At 40.6% G+C, this 22,566-nt stretch overlaps 1 protein-coding gene across 1 annotated transcript in view; it reads left to right on the forward strand.

Moving 5' to 3' along the window:
- The window catches only part of LOC134351179 (centromere protein J-like), a 434,406-nt gene that overhangs the window by 48,009 nt on the left and 363,831 nt on the right, over positions 1 to 22,566 (forward strand). Inside the window, exons 7-8 of the mRNA XM_063057290.1 lie at positions 13,642 to 15,268; positions 17,352 to 17,481. Of these exons, the coding sequence (XP_062913360.1) occupies positions 13,642 to 15,268; positions 17,352 to 17,481 (1,757 nt within the window). The remainder of the gene's footprint in view (positions 1 to 13,641; positions 15,269 to 17,351; positions 17,482 to 22,566) is intronic.

Below are 22,566 nucleotides of genomic sequence, written 5' to 3' on the forward strand. Positions count from 1 at the left end.
ATTGCTTTTTAGAGCACATTATGGTTGAGCCCACTAGGGGAGGGCCAATTCTGGATTGGGTGTCGTATAATGAAATAGATTGATTAGGAAGCTTAAGGTAAAGGACCCCTGAGGAGACAGTGATCATAATATGATAGAATAAACCTTGCAGTTTGGGAGGAAGAAGGTAAATTCAGATGTATCAGTATTACAGTGGAGTAAAGGGAATTGCAGAGGCATCAGAAAGGACTCGTCCTAAGTTGATTGAAGGGAAAACTAACAGGGATGACAACAGAACAGCAAAAGCTGAAGTTTCTGGCGGCAATTTGGAAGGTGCAGGATAGATATATCCCAAAGATCAATAAGTTCTAAAGGAAAGATGAGATAACTGAGGCTGACAAAGGAAGTCAAAGACAACATAAAAGCAAAAGAGAGGGCATATAATATAGTAAAAAATAGTGGGAAGTTAGAGGATTGGGAAGCATTTAAAAATAACAGACGGTAACAAAAACAACATGAGACAAAAGGTGAAATATGAAGGTAAGCTAGCCAATAATATCAAAGAGGATACAAAAAGTATTTTCAGAAAGTTAAAGAGTAAAATAGAGGCAAGGGTGGACATTGGACCACTGGAAAGTGACGCTGGAGAGGTAGTAATGGGGGACAAAGAAATGACAGAGGAACTTAATAAGTATTTTGCATCAGTCTTCACTGAGGAAGACAATAGCTGTACGCCAGAAGTTCAAGTGTCAGAAGGCACTAAGGGGAAGGACTTGGGAAGCTGAAAGGTCTGAAGGTAGATAAGTCATCTGGACCAGGTGATCTACTCCCCTGGGTAATGAAAGATGTAACTGAAGAGATTGTGGATGCATTAGTAATGATCTTTCAAGAATTGCTAGATTTTGGAATGGTTCCAGAGGACTGGATAATTGCAAATGTCCATCCACTCTCTGAGAAGACTAGAAGAAAGGAAACTATAGGCCACTTAACCCAACTTCAGTGGTTGGGAAAATATTGGAGTTCATTATTAAGGATAAGGTATTGGGGTACTTGGAGGCACATGATAAGATAGGCCAAAGTCAGCATTGTTTCCTTAAGGAGACACATTACCTGACATATTTGTTGGAAATCTTTGAAGAAATAACAGGCAGGATAGAAACGGAGAGTCAGTGGATGTTGTATATATGGATTTTCAGAAGGCCTTTGACAAGGTGCCGCACATGAGGCTGCTTAACAAAATAAGAGCCCATGGGATTACAGGAAAGATACTATCATGGGTAGAAGATTGGCTGATTGGTAGGGGGCAAAGAGTGGGAATAAGGAGGTCAATTTTGGTTAAGTGCCAGTGACTAGTGGTAGTGCAGGGGTTGGTTTTGATAGCACTTCTTTTCATGTTATACACTAATGATTTAGATAATGGAATTGATGCCTTTCTGATCAAGTTTGTTGATGATACAGAGATTGGAGGAGGATAAGGTAGTATTGAAGAATCAGGGAGTCTGCAGAAGAACTTGGTCAGATTGGGAGAATGAGTAAAGAAACAGCAGATGGTATATAATGTAGGGAAGTGTATAGTCATGCACTTTGGTAGAAGGAATAAAGGCATAGACTTTTTTTTCTAAATAGGGAAAAATTCAAAAATCGGAGGTGCAAAGATTCCCTGAAGGTTAACTTGCAGGTTGGGATGATGGTAAGGAAAGCAAATGTAATGTTAGCATTCATTTCAAGAGGACTAGAATGTAAGGATGTAATACTGATGGATTTGGTCTGACCATCCTTGGAGTATTGTAAGCAGTTTTGGACCCATTATCTAAAAACTGATGTGTAGGCACTGGAGTGGGTCCAGAGAAGGTTTGTGAGAATGATTCAGGGAATGAAAGTGTTAACTCATGAGGAGTTTTTGATGGCTCTTGGCCTGTACTCACTGGAGTTTAAAAGAATGAGGGGGGATCTCATTGAAGCCTATCGAATATTGAAAGGCCTAGATGGGTGGCTAGAGAGGAAATTTCCACTAGTGGGTGAGTCTAGGACCAGATAGCACAGCCTCAGATTTAGCACAACTAAAGAAGTTCCTAATCATCTCTGCTCTAAATGGATTAGGAAGTTCTTTAGCGAGGGGGTGATGAATCTGTGGAATTCATTGCCACAGATGGCCATGGAGGCCAAGTGATTGAGTATATTTAAAGTGGAGGCTGATGAGTTCTTGTCTTGGTTAGTCAGTGCATTAAAGGTTATGGGGAGAAGGCAGGAGAATAGAGTTCAGAGGTATAATAAATCAACAATGATTGAATGTCATCAGAATCAATGGGCCGAGTGGCCTAATTCCATTTCTATGTGTTATGCTCTTGTGGAAATTGAGCTTAGCAACAAAGCAGGGAATCTTTGGAGGAGGGCTGGAAGCTTTGTGAGAGAGTAGAAGAAAACTGTCAGAGGGCAGAATGAGAACTATACAAAAGAGGTAACAAAGCCTAGAGCCTATCCAAATGAAAGCATGGCAATTGAACTGGGTTGCAAGATAAACCGGGAGTGCACAAGAGCAGGTCTTGGTGTGCATTTAATATTTCAGTAATATTGTAAATATATTGTTTGATTAAGCATTCCTTCTTGTTTACATAATTCATTTTGGGTTGTACGTAAAGTTAGTGAAAGGCATACATCATCATGCACCACGTCATATCAGCATGTCTCACTGAAGAGAAACTGAGTAGACATGCATCTCTCGGCTCCCCTGTTTTTCTTTCAATTAGTTTTATGTTTTGGAGTTGCAAAACATAAAACTGAAAGATTTCTTGTTGTTTGTCATCAACAATCTGAATGATAATGTGGTAAACTGGATCAGCAAATCTACAGATGACATCAAGATTAGGGGCATAGTGAGCAGTGAGAAAGACTATCAAACTTTGCAGCAGAATCTGGACCAGCTGGAAAAATGGGCTGAAAATTAGCAGATGGAAATTAATACAGACAAGTGAGAGGTGTCACACTCTGGGACCAGGGTAGGTTTCAAGGACTCTATGTCTCATGTCCTCAGCGTTATTTATTTATTTGGCTCAGGAGGGAGCCTGATAGTTGTAGGGTTATAACTGTTCATGAGCATGGTGAGGTGGGCCCTAAGGCTCCTGCCTGATGGTAGCAGCGAGAATAGAGCATGGCCTGCATAATGGGTCCTTGAACATGGATGCTGCATTCTTGTGGTGGTGCTCAGTGATGGCGAGGGCTTTGCCTGTGATGGTCTGGGCTACATCCAACACTTTTGGTATACTTTTCTGTTCCTGGGCATTGGATTTTCCATACCAGGCTGTGATGCAATCAGTCAGGATACTGTCCACTGTGCATCTATAGAAGTTTGTCAGAGTTTTAAGTTAGATACCAAATCTACGCAAGCATCTAAAAAAGATGAGACCCGGTCATGCCTTCTTTGTGATGGCACTTAGGTGCTGGAGCCAGGACAGAACCTCTGATATGGTAACATGAAGGAATTTAAAGTTACTGACCCTCTCCACCTCTGATTCCCTAATGAGGACTGGATCATTGCGTCTCTGGCTTCTTTCTGTTGTCAAAAATCAGCTTTATGTTTTTGCTGACATTGAGTGAGAGTTATATTAAATATTGAGCAGTATAGATAGGGTAAATGCAAACAGGCTTTTTCCACTGAGATTAGTTGAAAATAGAGCTTGAGGTTATAGGTTAAGGGTTAAAGGAAAATATATAAGGGGAACAAGAGGGGGATTTTCTTCACTCAGAATGTGGAATGAGCTGCCAGTGGAGGTGGTAGGTGTGGGTTTGATTTAGGCAAAATAACACTTTGTCAAGGACTAGATGGGCCAAAGCACCTACTCCTGTGCTGGGTGCTCTATGACTCTATGATTCATTTAACTGTTTTCTAGTAAACTATGTGTGACCAAGTTATCAGAAGATGCCGATAAAAGAGATAAGAGAGAGACAAATAGGGGAAGCATTCAAAATGCTAATAAGAGAGAGACGAGAGGGATTAACGAAAAGGAGACACAGTTCCGAGTATTGTCTGAGACCGGTTGCTTTGAACCTGAACTGTTTGAAGTTTGATGGACAGGCGATACCCCAGCAGGGGGATAAAAGGAACAGGTTCGCTAAGGCAAGAGACACACCACGACACCACGAGATAACGAGACCCTGGAAGTGCGGTGTGCCCCCCACAAGTTGGTGGGAGTTTTGGAGGTCTGGTCGTGGGACCAACCATAGACGCACAGGTTGAGACGATACGATCAGCGGGAACCTGGTGTGTGTATCCACCCTTGCCTGGGTGCCGGGTTCACCGCGGAAGAACGATCGTATCCGGAACGGAGGGGTCAAAGTCGGTGACCTCAGAAGACATTAAAAAGGGCTCGCACCGAAAGCTAACTGCGAGGAATATCAAAGGTCTGTTGAATCCGATTTGAATATCAGCATTCGCTTTCTCTCTCTCTCTCTCTCTCTCTCTCTCTCTCTCTCTCTCTCTCTCTCTCTCTCTCTCTCTCTCTTTCTCTCTCTCTCCCCAAAGGCACGACAGCGATTACTGCGAACTGAAACTGAACTGAATTCTGTGTCACTTGAGACTGATCATTTTACCCCTAGACTGCGATAGAGCTTGATTGATCCTATTATCCTAGTTCTGTGTACATGTGTGTTTATTCATTGCTAACCTGTTGCATTTATATCCTTACTATTAGAGTACTATGTTACTTATTTCTTTAATAAAACTTTCTTAGTTCCAGTAATCCAGACTCCAACTAAGTGGTCCATTTCTGCTGGTTTGGCAACCCAGTTACGGGGTACGTAACATATGGAACTGGAAAACCTTAAAGACAGACATGGATTTTAAACAAAGGCAAAGGCCTTCTCGTTGTTTATGCAACAAAATGGTTATATGGATCCTTGGAGATTTTTGAATCCATCGGTTAGGCAATTCTCTTTCTTTTCTCATGTTCACCACTCCTATTCCAGGCTAGGCTATTTCTTTATAGATAACTCCTTGATACCAATGATTAGACAAATTGAATACACTGCTATAGTTATATCTGATCACTCGCCCGTGAAACTGGACCTATGTTTTCCTTTAAACATTAGAGAACGGCCTGTGTGGAGACTTAACCCCCTTTTGCTTTCCAATGAGAAATTTTGTAGTTATATATCGGCTAACATTGACACATTCTTCGAGACTAACAAAACTGAGTCAGTATCATACTCTTTACTTTGGGAAACTTTAAAAGCTTACTTGAGGGGTCAAATAATGTCTTACACTTCACATGCCAATAAAGAGAGTAGGAAGAAAATGCAAGTGTTACCGCAATCTATTTTGGACCTGGATAGTCAATATTCTGAGGCACCTACTGTGGAATTATATAAAAGCTGGGCTGATTTGCAAGCGAAGTTTAATCTTCTATCTATAAATCTATCAGAACAATTAATTCTTAAGACACGTGGCTTCTATTATGAATATGGTGACAAGACGAGCTGGCTTATGGCTCATCAGTTGAAACGTCAAGCTGCATCACGACTTATTCCCCAGATAAGAGACAGGCACCAAAACTTGACAAGCAATCCAAAAGAGATTAATAATATCTTTGCAACTTTTTATTCCTCTCTGTACACCTCAGAGTTTCCCTCAGATATAACAAATATGGAACGTTTTTTAGGTAATTTGGAAATACCAACTATTAAACCAGAGGAGGTGGAGAATTGAGATTGGGCTCTTGGGCAGGAAGAGATTAATAATGCCATTATGGCTATGCAGAGTGGTAAGTCCCCAGGCCCTGATGTTTATCCGATAGAATTTTATAAGGAATTTAAGGATAAGCTCATTTTGGTCCTTCCAGAAGTGTTTCAGGAATCTTTGGAGAATGGTTCCTTACCCCCTACTCTTTCACAGGCATCTATTTCACTTCTTAAAAAGGACAAGGACCCGACTCATTGTGGATCATATCGCCCCATCTCACTTTTGAACGTGGATGTGAAAATTTTGGCTAAAGTGCTTGCATGCTGTTTAGAACGCTCCCTTCCCAAGATAATTTCAGATGATCAAACAGGTTTTATTAAAAATCGCTGTTCTTATTTAAATATCCGTTGACTGGCTGATATGGTTTATTCACCCAGTGGTTCTCCGAGTCCGGAGGTTGTTATCTCCTTGGACGCAGAGAAGGCATTCGATAGAGTGGAATGGGTATACTTGTTTAGTGTTTTGGAGAAATTTGGATTTGGCAGAATATTTGTAGCCTGGGTTAAGCTATTATATCACTCGCCTTTTGCGTGTATACAGACAAATTATTTTCGATCTGACTATTTCCCATTAACACGTGGCACTCGCCAAGGCTGCCCACTGTCCCCTCTTCTTTTTGCAATTGCAATTGAGCCTCTTTCTATTGCACTTAAGTCAACTGCATTATTTCAAGGTGTTAGAAGAGGGGACGTGGAACACCGTGTATCCCTATATGCTGATGACCTCTTACTTTATGTTAGCGACCCTGCAGGTAGCAGTCCTGCTATTGTGTCATTATTAGGTCAATTTAGAGCCTTCTCTGGCTATAAACTGAACTTTCAAAAAAGCAAATGCTTTCCCATTAATAATTTGGCCCTACAGATCCGACAGGAATCTTTACCTTTTCCTTTACCTCAAGATGGTTTTGTATACCTAGGAATACACATTACTCACTCTTTTACATCTCTGTTTGAAGCTGACTACAGGCCTCAGGTTAGCCAAATGAAGGCTGATTTTGACAGATGGCGCAGTTTACCCCTCACTATAGCTGGGAGAATTCAATCAGTGAAAATGACTATACTTCCCAGATTTCTTTATTTGTTCCAGTGCTTGCCAGTTTTCGTATCTAAGTTATTTTTCAAATCTGTCAACCAAGCTATAACCTCCTTTATTTGGGAAAATAAGGTCCCAAGGGTTAATGAACGCACTCTTCACAGAGGTTGTGACGTAGGTGGAATGGGCCTTCCTAGCTTTATTCATTATTACTGGGCATCGAACATTCAAAAGATATTATTCTGGCTCCACTGGCCAGATATAAACTGGTGCCTGCTTGAGACACGGTCTCATCCTCGTCTCTCCCAGCTTTAGTGTATTCTTCCTTGCCATTGAAATTCTCTCAATTCACATCCAACCCGGTCATGCTCTCCACCCTCAAAATTTTTAATCAATTTCGCTGCCTCTATAAGTTCACATCAGCTTCAGTTTTGGTCCCATTCATAGAAACCATCTATTTCTTCCCTCCACATTCAGTTTTTAGACAATGGGGGTTGAATGGTCTTATGCGCATTAAGGATTTGTACACTGATAACATATTTGATAGTTTTGATAACCTGCGCAGTAAGTATGGCCTTCCGCATAATCATTTTTTTAAAATACCTGCAGATTCGCCACTTTGTCAAGGAAAAATTTCCCTCTTTTCCTGATCTACCACCTGCTATGTTGTGGGAAAAACTCACTCTTAGCTTTAATGATAAAGGGCTGATCTCTACTATACTCTCAACTGATGTCTTTGGGAGTTCAAGATCTAAACAAAACTAAGAGTAGGTGGGAGGATGACGTCGGTATGGATCTGGCTGAGGAATATTGGGCAAAAGCATTGAATAGGGTTCATTTCTCATCATCATGTGCTAGACTGGGGCTCATACAATTTAAAGTTTTATACAGGGTACATTTAAGTAAAGGCAGACGTGCAGACATATACCCTGGAACAGACGCTGGCTGTGACAGGTGTTCCTTCTCTTCGGTTGGTTTAGTGCATGCATTTTGGTCTTGCCCTCGGCTTGATGGCTATTGGGTACTGGTTTTTAAAATTATCAGTGAGGTTTTGGGGGTGACACTGAGACCTTGCTCGATTATAGCTGTATTTGGTGTGGCAGATGATGCTTTGGGTTTCAATGCAAGCCAGTCGGATATCATTGCATTTACATCGCTATTGGCCCGTAGGAGAATCTTGCTGGTCTGGAAATCTGCCGCTCCCCCATCTGCTGCTGCTTGGTTAGAGGACATAATGTTTTTTCTGAAATTAGAAAAGATTAAATTCACTTTGAGGGGGTCTGTGAAAAAATTCTATTCAAAATGGGGACCTTTCTTGTCATATTTTGGGAGTCTTAAGGAATTACCTACTAGTTGAGGGCATTTGATTGTACTTGGGAAGTTGCCTCCCATTTAACACGCTTATAATTTACCTCACAGGGTGGTTGATGAATTGTAAATATGAGTGTATTTTGGATCATCTGACATGTTGTGGATGTGTGTGGGCCTTTGTCTTGAAGTAGTATGGGGGTATAGTTGTGAAATGTCCGTACTCGTATTTGTGAATTGTTGTATTGTAAATACATTAGCCACCATGGTATGTTTGGGGAGGGCGGGTGAGGGGAGGTTTGTTTAGGGGTAAGATATAAAAGCAAAATGGAGGAAAATGTAATCCATTATGTATTCTGTATTGTGTCATTCCTTCAAAAAATATATTTAAACAAAATGATTTTAAAGATGAATTGTTACAAAAAGAGGAGTAGCAAAGTATAGCATGAATGAGGCATGATGCCCTATAAGATCATGTAAAATTTAGGATGATGTAAACTTTATGCAGATGGAAGGCCGAATAGATATAAAACCACTAGAAATAATTCATTCACTCATTCATAATATGCCATGTCGATGACGTGGGCCATCATGGTCTTTCCACAATTGTGATTCTACCTGGCAAATTTTTCTACAGAATTTCTTTGTCATTGCATTCCTCTGGGCAGTGTCTTTACAAGATGGGTGACCCCAGCCATTATCAATACTCTTCAGAAATTGTCTGCGTGGCATCAGAGGTCGTATAACCCGATCTTGTGATATATACCAGCTGCTCATATGACCATCCACTACCTGCTCCCATGGCTTCATGTGACCCTGATTGGGAGCTAAGCAGGTGCTACACCTATCCCAAGGGTGGCCTGCAGGCTGGTGGAGGGAAGGAGCACCTCACATCTCCTTTGCTAGAGATGTATGAGGGGAGATTGATAAGTTCGTGGCCCAAGGTGGAAGGAGATGAGTTATACAGCTCTCGTTACATGCACATGCAGTTTAACTCTTTGAGTGATTATGCAGAAAGTTTGAAGTTAATAACTCATCTCCTTCTACCTTAGGCCACGAACTTATCTATCACCCCTGCCGTGGACACTCTTTGGAGGTTCAAGATCTGTATGATCCACGACCGCTGGACTGTGTGTGTAAATGTAGGAGGGGACTATGTTGAAAAATAGATGTGCTAGGTTTTCTAAAATTGACTCCTTCTACCTTAGGCCACGAACTTATCAATCACCTCTCGTATCTCTACCCTGCCACACAAGAAATAATTACACAGGCTACAAGGACACACAAAAACAAACACAAAACTGCCAAGGATCGTTACAGAGATATAAGACTGGAAACAGCATAATTTTGTTTTGCACTGGCTTGATTGAATTTGTACAGTGAATAATTCTGTCTCCATTTTATGTGCAAAAGTATAGAGATAGTAGGGAAAATCCAAGTTTGATTTTATGGGTTGAAACTTATGGGAGTTCTGCATGAAACTCAGAGCGTTTCTCCACAAAAGTGCTGCCAACTTCTTGATTTCCATTTGAACGTAAAGTCCCAGGCTTTCTGGCTGTTCTTCATCAACAGATTCTTGATTGGCCTCTGATATTAAACTCTTCATTGAGTCTAATGATAATACTCAAAGATGATCAAATTCCCCAAGCACCTCCAGAGGAGCTTCTGTCCCCTAAAGCTGCGCCAGCTACGTACTCACAGTAATAGCAACATTCATTTGAATGTACAGGAATAGTCTTAAGGCATCAATCTACAAGTGCATCTGATTTTGTTTAAGTGAATTGAACTGAATAAGGTGGTTTTGAGTTAAGAGCTCCAAATAAGTTTTCTAATATATTTAGACAATATCTAGTAACATGAGGAAACGAATTGTAGCAGCAGAGGTGTGGTTTTTGAGGAGAATGCAAAGAATATCATGGACGAAATGAATATCTAATGAGGATGTCATGAACAGAGCAAACACAAAAAGAGAAATAATGTATGAGATAATGAAAAGGCAACATACCTTCATTGGACATGTGATTAAGAAAGAGGAGTTAGAATGCACGGTAATTATGGGAAAGATTGAAGGGAAGAAAGCAAGAGGAAGACAAAGACAAATGATGATGGAGACAGCAGCCAGAGAACTGGAAATGAATACCAATGAATTGATCCACTTTACCCGAAACAGGAGTGTGTGGGCCATGGCAGTCAAAGCTCAAACTGGGAATGGCACCTGATGATGATGATGATGAATATATTTACTAATTACAGAAAAATTTCCAATGTTTCCTAATTGTTATACATTCTTTGATTTTGATGGATTTTCAGTGCATTTAAGCATTTCTAAATGACATTCAGAAACAATCATACTTTGTTTACTGATTTGACTGCCAGTTAAACTATGGGCTATGACTTAATCAGCTGCTGAAGTTTCTCGGCTGCCTTCTGGGTGGGGTTTCTTCTCCACCAGCCCTCTTAATGATGGCAATATATCACACAAGGCCCTGCTGAGCGTCGAGATGGTTTTGGAGCAGAAATTGGCAAAGTCAGATCTGCAAAAAGGATGATGCATAAAATATTAAATTGGTCAGTGGTGAATATAAGATGGCACATCATTTGTGGTAAGAGGTTGGCCTAGTCAGAAGTTACCGCAACTGAGAACTCTCTGAGGATTGTCACCTTGCCATGGTGAAGACAGAGCAATTCAACCAAGACCTCAACAGTGGAACTGATGGAAGAAGATGACACCTCAGAATGGCAGTGAAGTGTTCCAGTTGTCCTGCGCTCCATGCCACTGGATCCTCACCGTGATCTGTCAAGGACCATGTGGATGTTTGCCCATGTATCAACTGTCCATGTTAAACAAAACCACGCACAGGCATTCAGAGAATAATGAGATTGTGAAAATGCTTCCACAAGGTATAGTTGAATTGAATATCATTAATCCATTTTGTCTGGAAATGTTTAGCATGGATGATAAAGTCAATAGGGATGCAACAAAGTCTGTGTGAGCAGCTGAAGATGATAACTTAGGTTTTCTCAGTATTTAACCACAATCAAGCAGTTAAGAGGCAGAGCTTGATGTTATCCCATATATTTTTATAACTCATTCAGTTTACATACGTTGTTACTTTCTCTGACAGTCCAAAACAATAACATATACCCTGTACTCTCTCAGCTTTTTGCTCCATTCCACTGACAGCTGACCCCCTCATTTCAAGATCCCCATTTTAGATTTTTGGCCAGGCATCCACTTAACCGATGTAATTGCCCTTTTTTACTTCTCCAACCATCTACCCACACCTGAATCATGCCTCTGAGGCATCAGACTTTCTTTGCCTTCAATCGCTCCTTTTGCATCCATCATCAAAGACCACCACCATCCAAGCCATGCTGTCTTCTCGCTGTTGCCTTCGGGAAGAAGGTACAGGAGCCTCAGGACCCACACCAAGTTCAGGAACAGTTATTACCCTAGAACCATCCGGCTCCTGAACCAGCGTGGATAATACACTGAACTGATTCCACAATCTATGGACTCAGTTTCAAGGAATCTACAACTCATGTTCTCAATATTGTTTATTACTTATTTATTATTACTATTATTAGTTCTTTTTGTACGTGTGCAGTTTGTCTTCTTTTGCGTGTTGGTTGTTTGTCCATCTTTGTCAGTTTCGTTTTCCATTAATTTCATTGTATTTCATTCTATCTACTTTGAATGTCTGCAAGAAAGTGAATTTTAGATTAGTATATGGTGACATATATACACTTCGATAATCAACTTACTGTGAATTTTGAACATTTACTCTCTTTTACCTCCATCTTTGTCCAGTTTTCCTTACTTCCCCATCCCTTGTGGGATTCCAAAATGTCTCTTTCTTGTTTACTAGTTCAATAATTAGAGATGGAAGTTTGAGAGCTCTGCCACTTTGCTGTTACAAGCTATGGGAGTTGCTGTTACATCTTTTGTGGTTGTATTGAAAGCTGCTGTGGGCAGAAGAATGGGTTTTGTTGGTAGCAGAAGACTGAGTTAGAGCTTGGAAACAACCAAATGCAATGAGAATGTTTCTATTTAACTTTGGAACCAATTGATGTGTCTGAAATATATGCTCTTGGATGAACTTTGACAGACCTGTTGGTGAACCCCAAACAAGCAAGAGTCAAACATCTCTTTCTGAATTAACAAACTAAAGGGGACATGAGGAGATTTGATAAGGGAAGCAGGAATCACTAGGCTTTTGGTTAGTGTTTTTTTTGGCACAGAAAATTAAAGAAAGATGATGTCAGTAAGTCAGCTTAAAAAAGTGTCATCTTTATTACCTTTTCCAGAATTGGGAGATGGAGGAAAGGATGGTGGTGTTGGGGGAGGGCGGGGGAGTGGGTGAATTGATTTGACTTCCCTTGTATATTCACCTGTCTGTGAAATAAAGCAGCAACACGATTCAACACCTGATTTATTTCACTGTATTAAGCCACAAGGCCATCCCTTTAGAACAGAGGTGAGGAGGAATTCTTTTTACCCAGAAGGCGGTGAATCTGTGGAATTCATTGCCTCAGGTGGCTGTGGAGGCTATGTTATTTTGTACTTTTAAAAGGGAGGTTGATAGGTTCCTAATTAGAGAAGGTGTTAAGGGTTACGGGGAGAAGGGAAGAAAATGGGGTTAAGAAAGATAATAAATGAGCCATGATGGAATTGTGGAGCACACTCAATGGGCCAAATGGCCAAATTCTGCTCCTATCTCTTAAGTCTTATGTCTAATTGGCTCAAACAAGACAAAGAGAGCTAAAACAGGGCATATGCATTAAGTGTATAATATCGCACTTACATTGCAAAGGCTGTCTTAATTTTGTATTTATGAATTATAATAGTTATTTCATAAGATTTTGCTCAATATTAACACACTCCTGAATGTAGGAGGCTTACACTACTCTTTGGAGAGTCATTTTACTTGATGGAATTTCAATGGCAGACCCAAAGTAAGTAACGCACATCCTCTATTTACAGGAGGCAGTTGTGAAAATCTGATATATAGGACTCATTTTCCTTTAGTTTGAGAAGCAGTTGCTAAAAATATATCATAACACACACAAAATGCTGGAGAAACTCAGCAGGTCAGGCAGCATATATGAAAAGGAATAAGCAGTTGATGTTTTGGGCCAAGACCCTTCATCAGAGCTGGAAAAGAAGGCAGAAGACATCAGAATAAGAAGGTGGGGAAGGGGAAGGAGTATAAGCTAGAAGATGCTGCCTGACCTGCTGAGTTCCTCCAGTATTTTGTATGCGTCATTCTGGATTTCCAGCACCTTCAGAGTGAAGATCCAAAAATAACTATTTAACTTTCAGGCAGATATCCATCTCTTTTAAGAAATCTTATGGAACTGCAGTGACAAAGCTATGGAGCATTGGTTCTACTTACTTGACATCAAAGCAGAAATCCCAGTGCAGGAATGGTACTGATAGGTAACAGGATTAGAGAAGAACAGGGTGAAAAGTGCAAGGTAAACAACAGCAAAAGATTGTATTTTGGTAGAACCTTAATATTAAAGGATTATTATGCCTGGAGCATTTCTGGGAAATAATTGCAATTATAAACCTTTTGGTTCCACAGGATATAAATGAGGTGAAGGTGGCTCCAAAGAAGTCTTTCCTAAAACGTGGGGAAGGTATTGCACGATTTGAGAAGAACAAGGAAAATATTCTGAAGGAACAAAAGAGGAATCCAGATCATGAATCGGTGGATCAATTGCCCAAAAAAGTTAGGTTCTATAATCAACGCCGGCTTTCCTTGCCCTCCTTCAATGAGTACAAAAAGCTCCAGATTAATAAACAGTCAGCTTTGAAAAAACAAGTTAGTAGACTAGGGCTTGTAGAATCTAAAACGAAGAAGTTTGTTTCTACCAGTAGCTCCATCACAAACAGCAAGAGAAAAGAACTCAAGCAAAAGGAGAAGCAAGACGAAATCAAGAATAGTACAGATGAGGGTATCCAAAGTGACATAAATGTCCCAGAGTTATCTACCAAAGTTGAATCGCCTTGCAAATATTCTAATGAAAGAAATAGTGGAAGTCAACGAATAGTACAGGAAAGTAGAACAGGAGATGTACGTCCTGTGGGGGATTCCCAAGGAAGAGCTAATGCAAGTAAAGATTTAAGCTTACATATTCTAGAAAGACAGCAATTGATTAGAGCTGGTCCTGAATCACAGAGTCAAACAAATAGCAGTGTTTCTCATGGAAGTGTGGAAAGGCAAAGCCAAGGCCAAGAAGTAGGACAAAATGTGGCAAACAATTTGCAGGGATCTTCAAATGATCAACCACCTTTCAACAGCACCAATCAACAGGAATGTCCAAGTATGAATAAATCAGAGACTTTAGACTGGAGCACTGAACTACCCCAGGAGCAATCAGAGCAGAAGCAGAATAATTTAACTAACATCAAAGATCCCAGAAAAATGCAAAGTGGAAAAGGCCCGAACATCGGTTTTAAAAAAGTAAATGACAAAATAATACAAGTGACTTCTGACAATCTGCCATGCCACAGAGCAAGTTTTGGGACCCAGGAAGGCAAAGACCATAATATGCACAGTTTTGCAAACACAGGATTAATACCCCTTGTAGATTATAAGCACAGTATGCATGGTTATTTCAAAAGTAGCAATGAACATTGTGGAGTCTCTAACGTTAGAGCATATGGTGTAGATCCTGACAGCAATGGCCTGAAGTCTCAGCTTCAGCAACCACCCACAGATGAAATCCTACACATCTCTGTTTGCTCTGGCAGAAGTCTAGACTTATCTGATGATGCCGACTATGCAAGTGATGCTCCAAGTGGAACGGAAGAAATGGGCATGGCATTTCAAAATTCACAGCATTTTACACATTGTAAATCTACAGCTAGAATGGCTGCAGTGAAATGCAATACACCGAGCAGCACAACCAGCAGTGAGAGTGAAACTTCGGACCTCAAATCTCCTTCATCAAGGAGATATCCTTCTCAATACAATAGGCCCACGAGAAACAAAACCAAAACTGCAAGAAAGAAGTTAAACTTTGCAAAGAAAAACATCAGCAATTTTGTGGCAAATCAAAAATGTGGTACTCAACAATCTGATCTCGTGCAGCTGTCTTGTCATGTCCTTGCACAGCAATTGTCTCCAGCACTTAGTGTTGAACAAAATGCATCAAAAACTTCAGACCATTCTCACCAGATGAAAACCAACAGTGGAAGTGTTCAAGGTATGTATATGAGAAATCAAATCATTCAAATAGTAATGCACAAAACAATGATCAACTTGAATCTGTATCCAAATGCCAAAGAGCGTAGATTTCACAGTTCATAAAGTAAAAGATTACTTATTATGACATGGGAGGTTCTTGAGTCCATTCTGTCCATTAGAACAATCCAGGAACGCGTTTCCCCCTTCCTTAGTTGCAGTAGTTCAATCATTTGAGTCACATATGATGTCGTCCTAATGGATTGTCTGTTGGTGAGTCCTCAGGTATCACATGCCAGTGGTGTTGCACTGTTTACTTTTTAACTTGTATCGTAAATGCACCTTATTATTTGTTAACATATTTGTAGTAATGTTGTTTCGTTTGGTGGTGTACAGTTGAAATGACAATAAACTTCAACTTGAACTTGAGGTGGCAGTAAAGGCTGATCTGGGATCCTCATATTCTGGTGCAGTGTGGGTAATAGTAAGTGGTGCCTCCTTTCTGCCCTGCACCATTCTCTCTCCCATATCCTCTTCAACTTCCCTTTGATTCTTTTACCTTTTATCTACACTAAGAAGTAACCTGCAGCTCACATACCAGAATGTCTCTGGAATGTGGGATGAGACTATGGGGAGAAACTGAAGGCTACAAGCAGACAGTATCCAAGCTGCTATGTAGTTCAGGTCATCAGCCTACAACATTCGCACTTCTTCCTTCTCAGATGCTGTTTGAGTTGCTGAGTACTTTCTCACCAATTTCTGCCCGTATTACAATAGTTTATTTTAAATGACTATTGCATCCAATTCTAGTCGCAACATTTTAGGAATGAACCTTCAGATATCAAATCTCCTTAATCAAGGAGATATCCTTCCCAATGAGGAAAAATAGGCCAATGAGGAACAAAACCAAAATCATGAGGAAACAGTCAAACTTTGCAAAGGAAGCACCAGCGGTTTTGTGAAAAATCAGAGTTGTGGTACTGAAGAATCTGATCTGGTGCAGCCATCTTATCCAGTTCTTGCACAGAAATTGTCTCCAGCACTTAGTTGTGAACAAAATGTATTAAAAACTTCAGATCATTCTCAACAAGACTAGAAGAGGACTAGAATATGAAAGCAATGATATATTGCCCTGACTTTATAAGGCATTGGTCAGACCACATTTGGAGTATTGTGAGCAGTTTTGGGCACTATTTCTAAGGAAGGATATTGTTGAGGGTCCGAAAGAGGTTTAAAGGAATGATCTTGGGAATGAACAGGTTAATGCATGAGAAGCAGTTGATGGCTCTGGACCTGTACTCATTGGAGTTTAGGAAAATGAAGGGGGGTCTCATTAAAACCTAACAAAAATTGGAAGGCCGAGATAGAGTGGACGTGGAGAGGATGTTTTGAATAGTGGGGAGTCAAGGACTAGAGGGCACAGCCTCAGAAGAGAAGGATGTTCCTTTAGTACACATATAAAGAGGAATTTCTTTAGCCAGAGAGTGATGAATGTGTGGAGTTCATTGCCATAGATGACTTTGGAGGCTAAGTCATTGTGTATATTTAAAGCAGAGGTTGATAGGTTCTTGTTTAGTAAGATTGTCAAAGGTTACAGGGAAAAGACAGTAGAATGAGCTGAGAGGGATAATTAATCAGTCATGATGGGATGGGGAGCAGACTCGATTTGCCAAATGGCCTCATTCTGCTTTATGTTTTAGGGTTTTACACAGTAATTCTAAATTTGGACATTCACATTATGTAATATTCAAATTGGGGATTAGAAATAGGGAAATATTGTCATAATTGTACATAACAAATACAATTACAATTATAGTGGCAAGGTGAAACCTGGAGCATTTGTACAATTTTGGTCCCCTATTTACGAATGGATATACTGGCAGTCCAAAAGTGATCCATTAGGTTACTTCCTGGAAATGAATTTTTATTCATTGGAGCTTGCAGTGGAGGTTCACCATACGTCTATAGCACATATGGGTACATAGTTTCATTTTCACGCATTATAATATTCTTAAAATACAAATGATAAAGCCAATAAGTAATTTATGCTTCAATCACATGTATTTTGATTTAAAATTAATTTTAATCCATTTTAAATCACACAGAAGATGCACAATCGAGAAAACTCCAGGAGAAACTTTTACAACTGGAAACAGAAATTGATCGATTTAAAGCAGAAAACACAGCTTTAGCCAAGCTTAAGGAGGAACAAGTGTTAGCTTTGGAAAGTCTCAGGTGAATCTAAAGCCATATTCATATTCTGCTAATACATCTGGCTATGCTGAAGTACACTCAGTGACCTCTTTATTAGGTGCACCTGTCCATTAATGTAAATATCTAATCAGTCAATCATGTGGCAGCATCTCAATGCATAAAAGCATGCAGACATGGTCAAGAGCGTCAATTGTTGTTCAGACCAAATGTCAGATTGGAGAAGAAGTGTGATCTAAGTGACTTTGACTGTGAAATGATTGTTGGTGCCAGGTGAGGTGGTTTGAGTATCTCAGAAACTGCTGATCTCCTGAGATTTTCGCACACAGGAGTCTCTATAGAGTTTACAGAGAATGGTGTGAAAAATTAAAAAAAAAATGTCCAGTGAGTGGCAGTTCTGTGGGCAAAAATGCCTTGTTAATGAGAGAGATGAGAGGAGAATGGTCAGACTGGTTCAAGCTGACAGGAATGTGATGGTAACTCAAATAACCACATGTTACAACAGCGGTGTGCTTAAGAAAATCTCTGAACACAAAACATGTCAAACCTTGAAGTGATTGGGCTACAGCAGCAGAAGACCACAAACTTAGTGGCCACTTTATTAGGTACAGGAGGTGCCTAATGATGGTGGCCAATAAGTGTAAATGTTTTGTTATACCACAGTGACTGAAGTAATATAATCTATGATAATAGTCTGTGTTGTCGAGCATTGCCTTTCCCATCATCCATCACTCTCACAATTAAAAGCTAGAGTTGTTCTCATGGTGTCACAAGGGGGCCTATAATCCCTCTTCTGGCATTTTGGGGCCTGGAATTCTGATCATCAGCACTAGCTCAATTTGTTGAGACTTGAAAATCTGGGGGAAAATTAGAATGAAGTAATTGCCGTGTTTGTGCTAGTTAATACTGTGAGCTTACTGATTGTGAGTGTAATGTGGTAGTGCATGTTCTAGTAGCTGAAGCATTTACATTGTCTTACATTTACATTACATTTAGAAAGTTCACTGTTTTACCCATGGCCAATTTACCAGGAAAGCACGGTAGCATGGCGGTCAGCATAATGCTATTACAGCACCAGTGATTACCAATAGGGTTTCAATTCCTGAAATTGTCTTTAAGGAGTTTGCATGTCTTCCCCAATACCGTATGGGTTTCTTCCCAAATTACAAAAACTTATGGGTTAGGGTTAGTGAGTTGTGGGCGTCCTATGTTGGCACTGGAAGTGTAGCGAAACTTTCAGTCCCAGCGCAATCCTTACTGATTTGATTTGACACAAACGATGCATTTCACTGTGGGTTTTGATGTACGTGTGACAAATAAGGCTAATCTTTTATCGTTAAACTTTGCCAATGTAAGGAATTAGCACTGCAGTCAGATTAAGCCCAGTGATAGCAACTCATTCATACAAGTACATGTAATGAGATGGAATTGTAAATAATGTAAATGCAACACACTGTGCCTGTATCACCACATCAATGTCATAATGAATAGATACTCCTTTCAATACCCAGAGAACTGAGTGATTTTTATGAGCAATTGTAAGACTTGAAATCAAACCATCATGGTTTTCTGGAATTGTTTTTCCAAGTTAAGTTTCATCACTTTGTGTTAGCATTTAGTTGTGATAACAAGTTTTATTTTGGAGTTAGTCTTGGAACACAAGGTAGTCTGTTGGACCAAAACTGCCACTTCAGCTGATCCTTCCAAAAATATATATCTCTGCTCAATGTCTCGAGCAGCCCAGTCCTATCAGCTGATCTTGGCTAATTCCTTCCCAATGGCAGGGAACTAATGGAGCATTTGGTGCTGTTGAGCCTCCTCCTAGACTGCTCAGTATTGTGGGCAGGGCTGTACCTAAATCCTCTGAGTACAATAATTTTCAGAGGCAGAGTATGACAAGCTGTTACTACCATACACCCTGAGCAGCAACGGAGAAATCCTGTACAAGTACCTACAGTTTAAAAGTAAAACTATAATTACATTATATAATTACCTGTCTCATTAACAAGACATTTTGTCCACAAAACTGCCGCTCACTGGATGTGTGTTTTTATCATACCATTCTATATAAACTTTGGACTTTGTTGTTAGTGAAAATCCCAGGAGATCAGCAGTTTCTGGGATACTCAGACCACCCCGTCTGGCACCAGTCAAAGTCACTTAGATCACATCTCTTCCCCACTCTGATGTTCAGTCTGAACAACAACTGAACCTCTTGATCACCTCTGCATGCTTTTATGCATTGAGTTGCTGCCATATGATTGGCTGATTAGATACCTGCATTAATGTGCAGTTGTAGAGGGGTACCTAATAAAGTGTGAGGATGGGAAATAGCTTCTTCCCCCAGGCTGTAAGTCTACTGAACTCCCTGCCATACCCAGGTCTCATCGCATATGAAGCACCAGTAGTGTTATAATGTTTACTTTTTAATTTGAGTCATAAATGCACCTTTTATCCGTTAATTTACTAGTGGTAACATTGCTTTCTGTTTGTAGGTGAGTTATATGTACTGTGTTGTGCTCTTTGGTCCAGGGAAATGTTGTTTTATTTGGCAGTATACATGTATTTGGTTGAAATGACAATAAACTGAACTTTAACTTGAGTGTATGTAACTATAGTTGCATATAATTTCCATGTAAACCACTCTTGTCTTGTGCAGGACTTTGTCAGGCAAAATCTACTGTGTATAAAGCCCAAGGTGTTCCATTTGATATAACAGGCCTTGAGCAACTTGTTAACAGAGAACCCACTAATTCTCCACCATTACAGAGCAATTCGAGGATACCTGTTGGGCTGTATGTCAGACAGAGGGTGCCCATTGGGCTGTATGTCAGACAGAGGGTGCCTGTTGGGCTGTATGTCAGACAGAGGGTGCCCGTTGGGCTGTAGGTCAGACAGAGGGTGCCTGTTGGGCTGTAGGTCAGACAGAGGGTGCCCATTGGGCTGTATGTAAGACAGAGGGTGCCTGTTGGGCTGTGGGTGCTTGGGTAAAGACAGGTATGGAAGAGGCGAAGAAAGATCAGTTAAGGAGTAATTCTGACTGCTGGAAGTATGTAGACTAGAAGGCACAGCTGTAAATTGAGAATCAGAAGATTTAAAATGGATCTGACACGTGAGTTTTTCAGATAAGGCTGGTGTGTGTATGGAATGATCTTCCAAAGGAGGTGGTTGAGACAGCTACTGCAAAGTTACAGCATCCAAAGACATTCAGACGGGTACATTGATAGGAACGCTTGAAAGGGATACAGCCGCAGGTATGATCAGGTTAGATATACAGCTTGGACGGCATAGCTGAGATGGGCTGAAGGGCCTGAGCCACACTGTATAACTGTGAGTCTGTGAGATTGCACTTAGAAGTTTAAAAATGCAAAAGTAAAGTATGTGATAGGGAGTAATATACTGGCAAGGATTGAGAATTGATTGAATCATAAATTGCTATGGAAGGTTGGTCATTGAGGACTGGGTCAGTAATAGCAGTTGGGAATGTTTCAATGGAGCCAAATTTGGGTGAGGAGCTGGGGCCAGTGTGTTGTTTTTCAAAGGTTGGATTGGCAATTTTAGTTGTTGGGACAACTTGTGGAAGTGGGGGTAGTGGTGGCCGCAGTAATGAGAGAGAGAATGAGGATGGGAATGAACACCAAAGTAAACATGGCTGGGGAGGCAATGGGCTAGAGACAGAGGAACAGGTATGGTTGAAGCTGTGGAATCTATTCCAGAATCTATTACTGTCATGGTGTACGCTGCCAGGACTGGATCTAGGTGCTGAGGAATGGCAGACTGTCACAGTGAGCACTGGCAACAACCCAACTCAGGAGCAGAGAAACGGTAGACTCCCCATGAAGAGATGGAAACAAGAGGTTATACATAGGAGTACCAACAGAGCATTGGAGGCCTGACCGAGGACACCACGGGACACTTCATTCTCCACAAACACAAGGACTCCACTCAAGCGCTAAACAAGAATCCCCTGTAAATAACCATAGAATGCAGGAAGCCCGTGGCACTCGCAGTTAACCTGACCAGATTAATCAGAAAGCAAAGGGCTTTATGGTACACTCCTTAAGACAACAATTAATAAATACAGGTGCTTAAGAAGCCTAGAAGCCCAGTGCTCAACGGCAAGTCGCAGAGGCCCGTAGGGCTCATAACAGTTAGATTATGAGGACACACAGTCCTCTTTTATTGTCATTTAGTAATGCATGCATTAAGAAATGATACATTATTTTCTCCGGTGTGATATCACAAAACACAGGACAGACCAAGACTGAAAAAAACTGACAAAACCACATAATTATAACATATAGTTACAACAGTGCAACAATACCATAACTTGATGAAGAAGTCCATGAGCACAGTAAAAGTTCAAAGTCTCTCAAATTTCCCACATCTCACGCAGGCAGGAGAAGGAAGAACTCTCCCTGCCATGCCGACCACAGTCTGACTCTGAGTCATTCAAAAACTTCGAGCTCTGATCAGCTCTCTGACACCGAGTACTGAGCGCCATCTCTGTCCGAACGATTCGACCTCAATCTCGGTCACCATCAGCAGGCAAAGTGGGGGATTTTGAGGCCTACCCTCCAAAAGATTCCCGACCGCGCAGTAATGACAGCAGCGAACGAGCGTTTCAGAAATTTCTCCAGATGTTCCTCTGTGATTTCACGTCCCTCTCCATCAAATCAGAATTGTCCATGGCCCCTATTTAACGGATAAGATATCACTTTTCACCGGTGGGCTGCGTACGTGCAGGTGCGCTGCTCTCTCTCCTCCTGCCTAATGTTACAGAACATTTGAAAGTATTGATGGGATTGGACAAGTCAACGTGTTTTTATGAAAGGGAAATCATACTTAGCAAATCTAACAGAGGTTATTCTGGATGCAACTTGTAGAATGGATGAGGGAGAAAATTAAGATTTTAGGAGGCTTTTGATTGCACTTCAATATCCTAAAAGCAAATTATGGCAAATCCTGTAAATATGAAATAAACACAAAAGGTGTGGGAGTATTCAACAGTTCTGGCAGCTGGAAATAAATAGACTGGAAGGCATAGGTTTAAAGTGAGAGGAAAAGATTTAAAGGGGATCTGTAGGGCAGATTATACACATAGAGACG

Source organism: Mobula hypostoma, chromosome 8 (genome assembly GCF_963921235.1).
Source record: "Mobula hypostoma chromosome 8, sMobHyp1.1, whole genome shotgun sequence".
Taxonomy (NCBI): Eukaryota; Metazoa; Chordata; class Chondrichthyes; order Myliobatiformes; family Myliobatidae; genus Mobula; species Mobula hypostoma.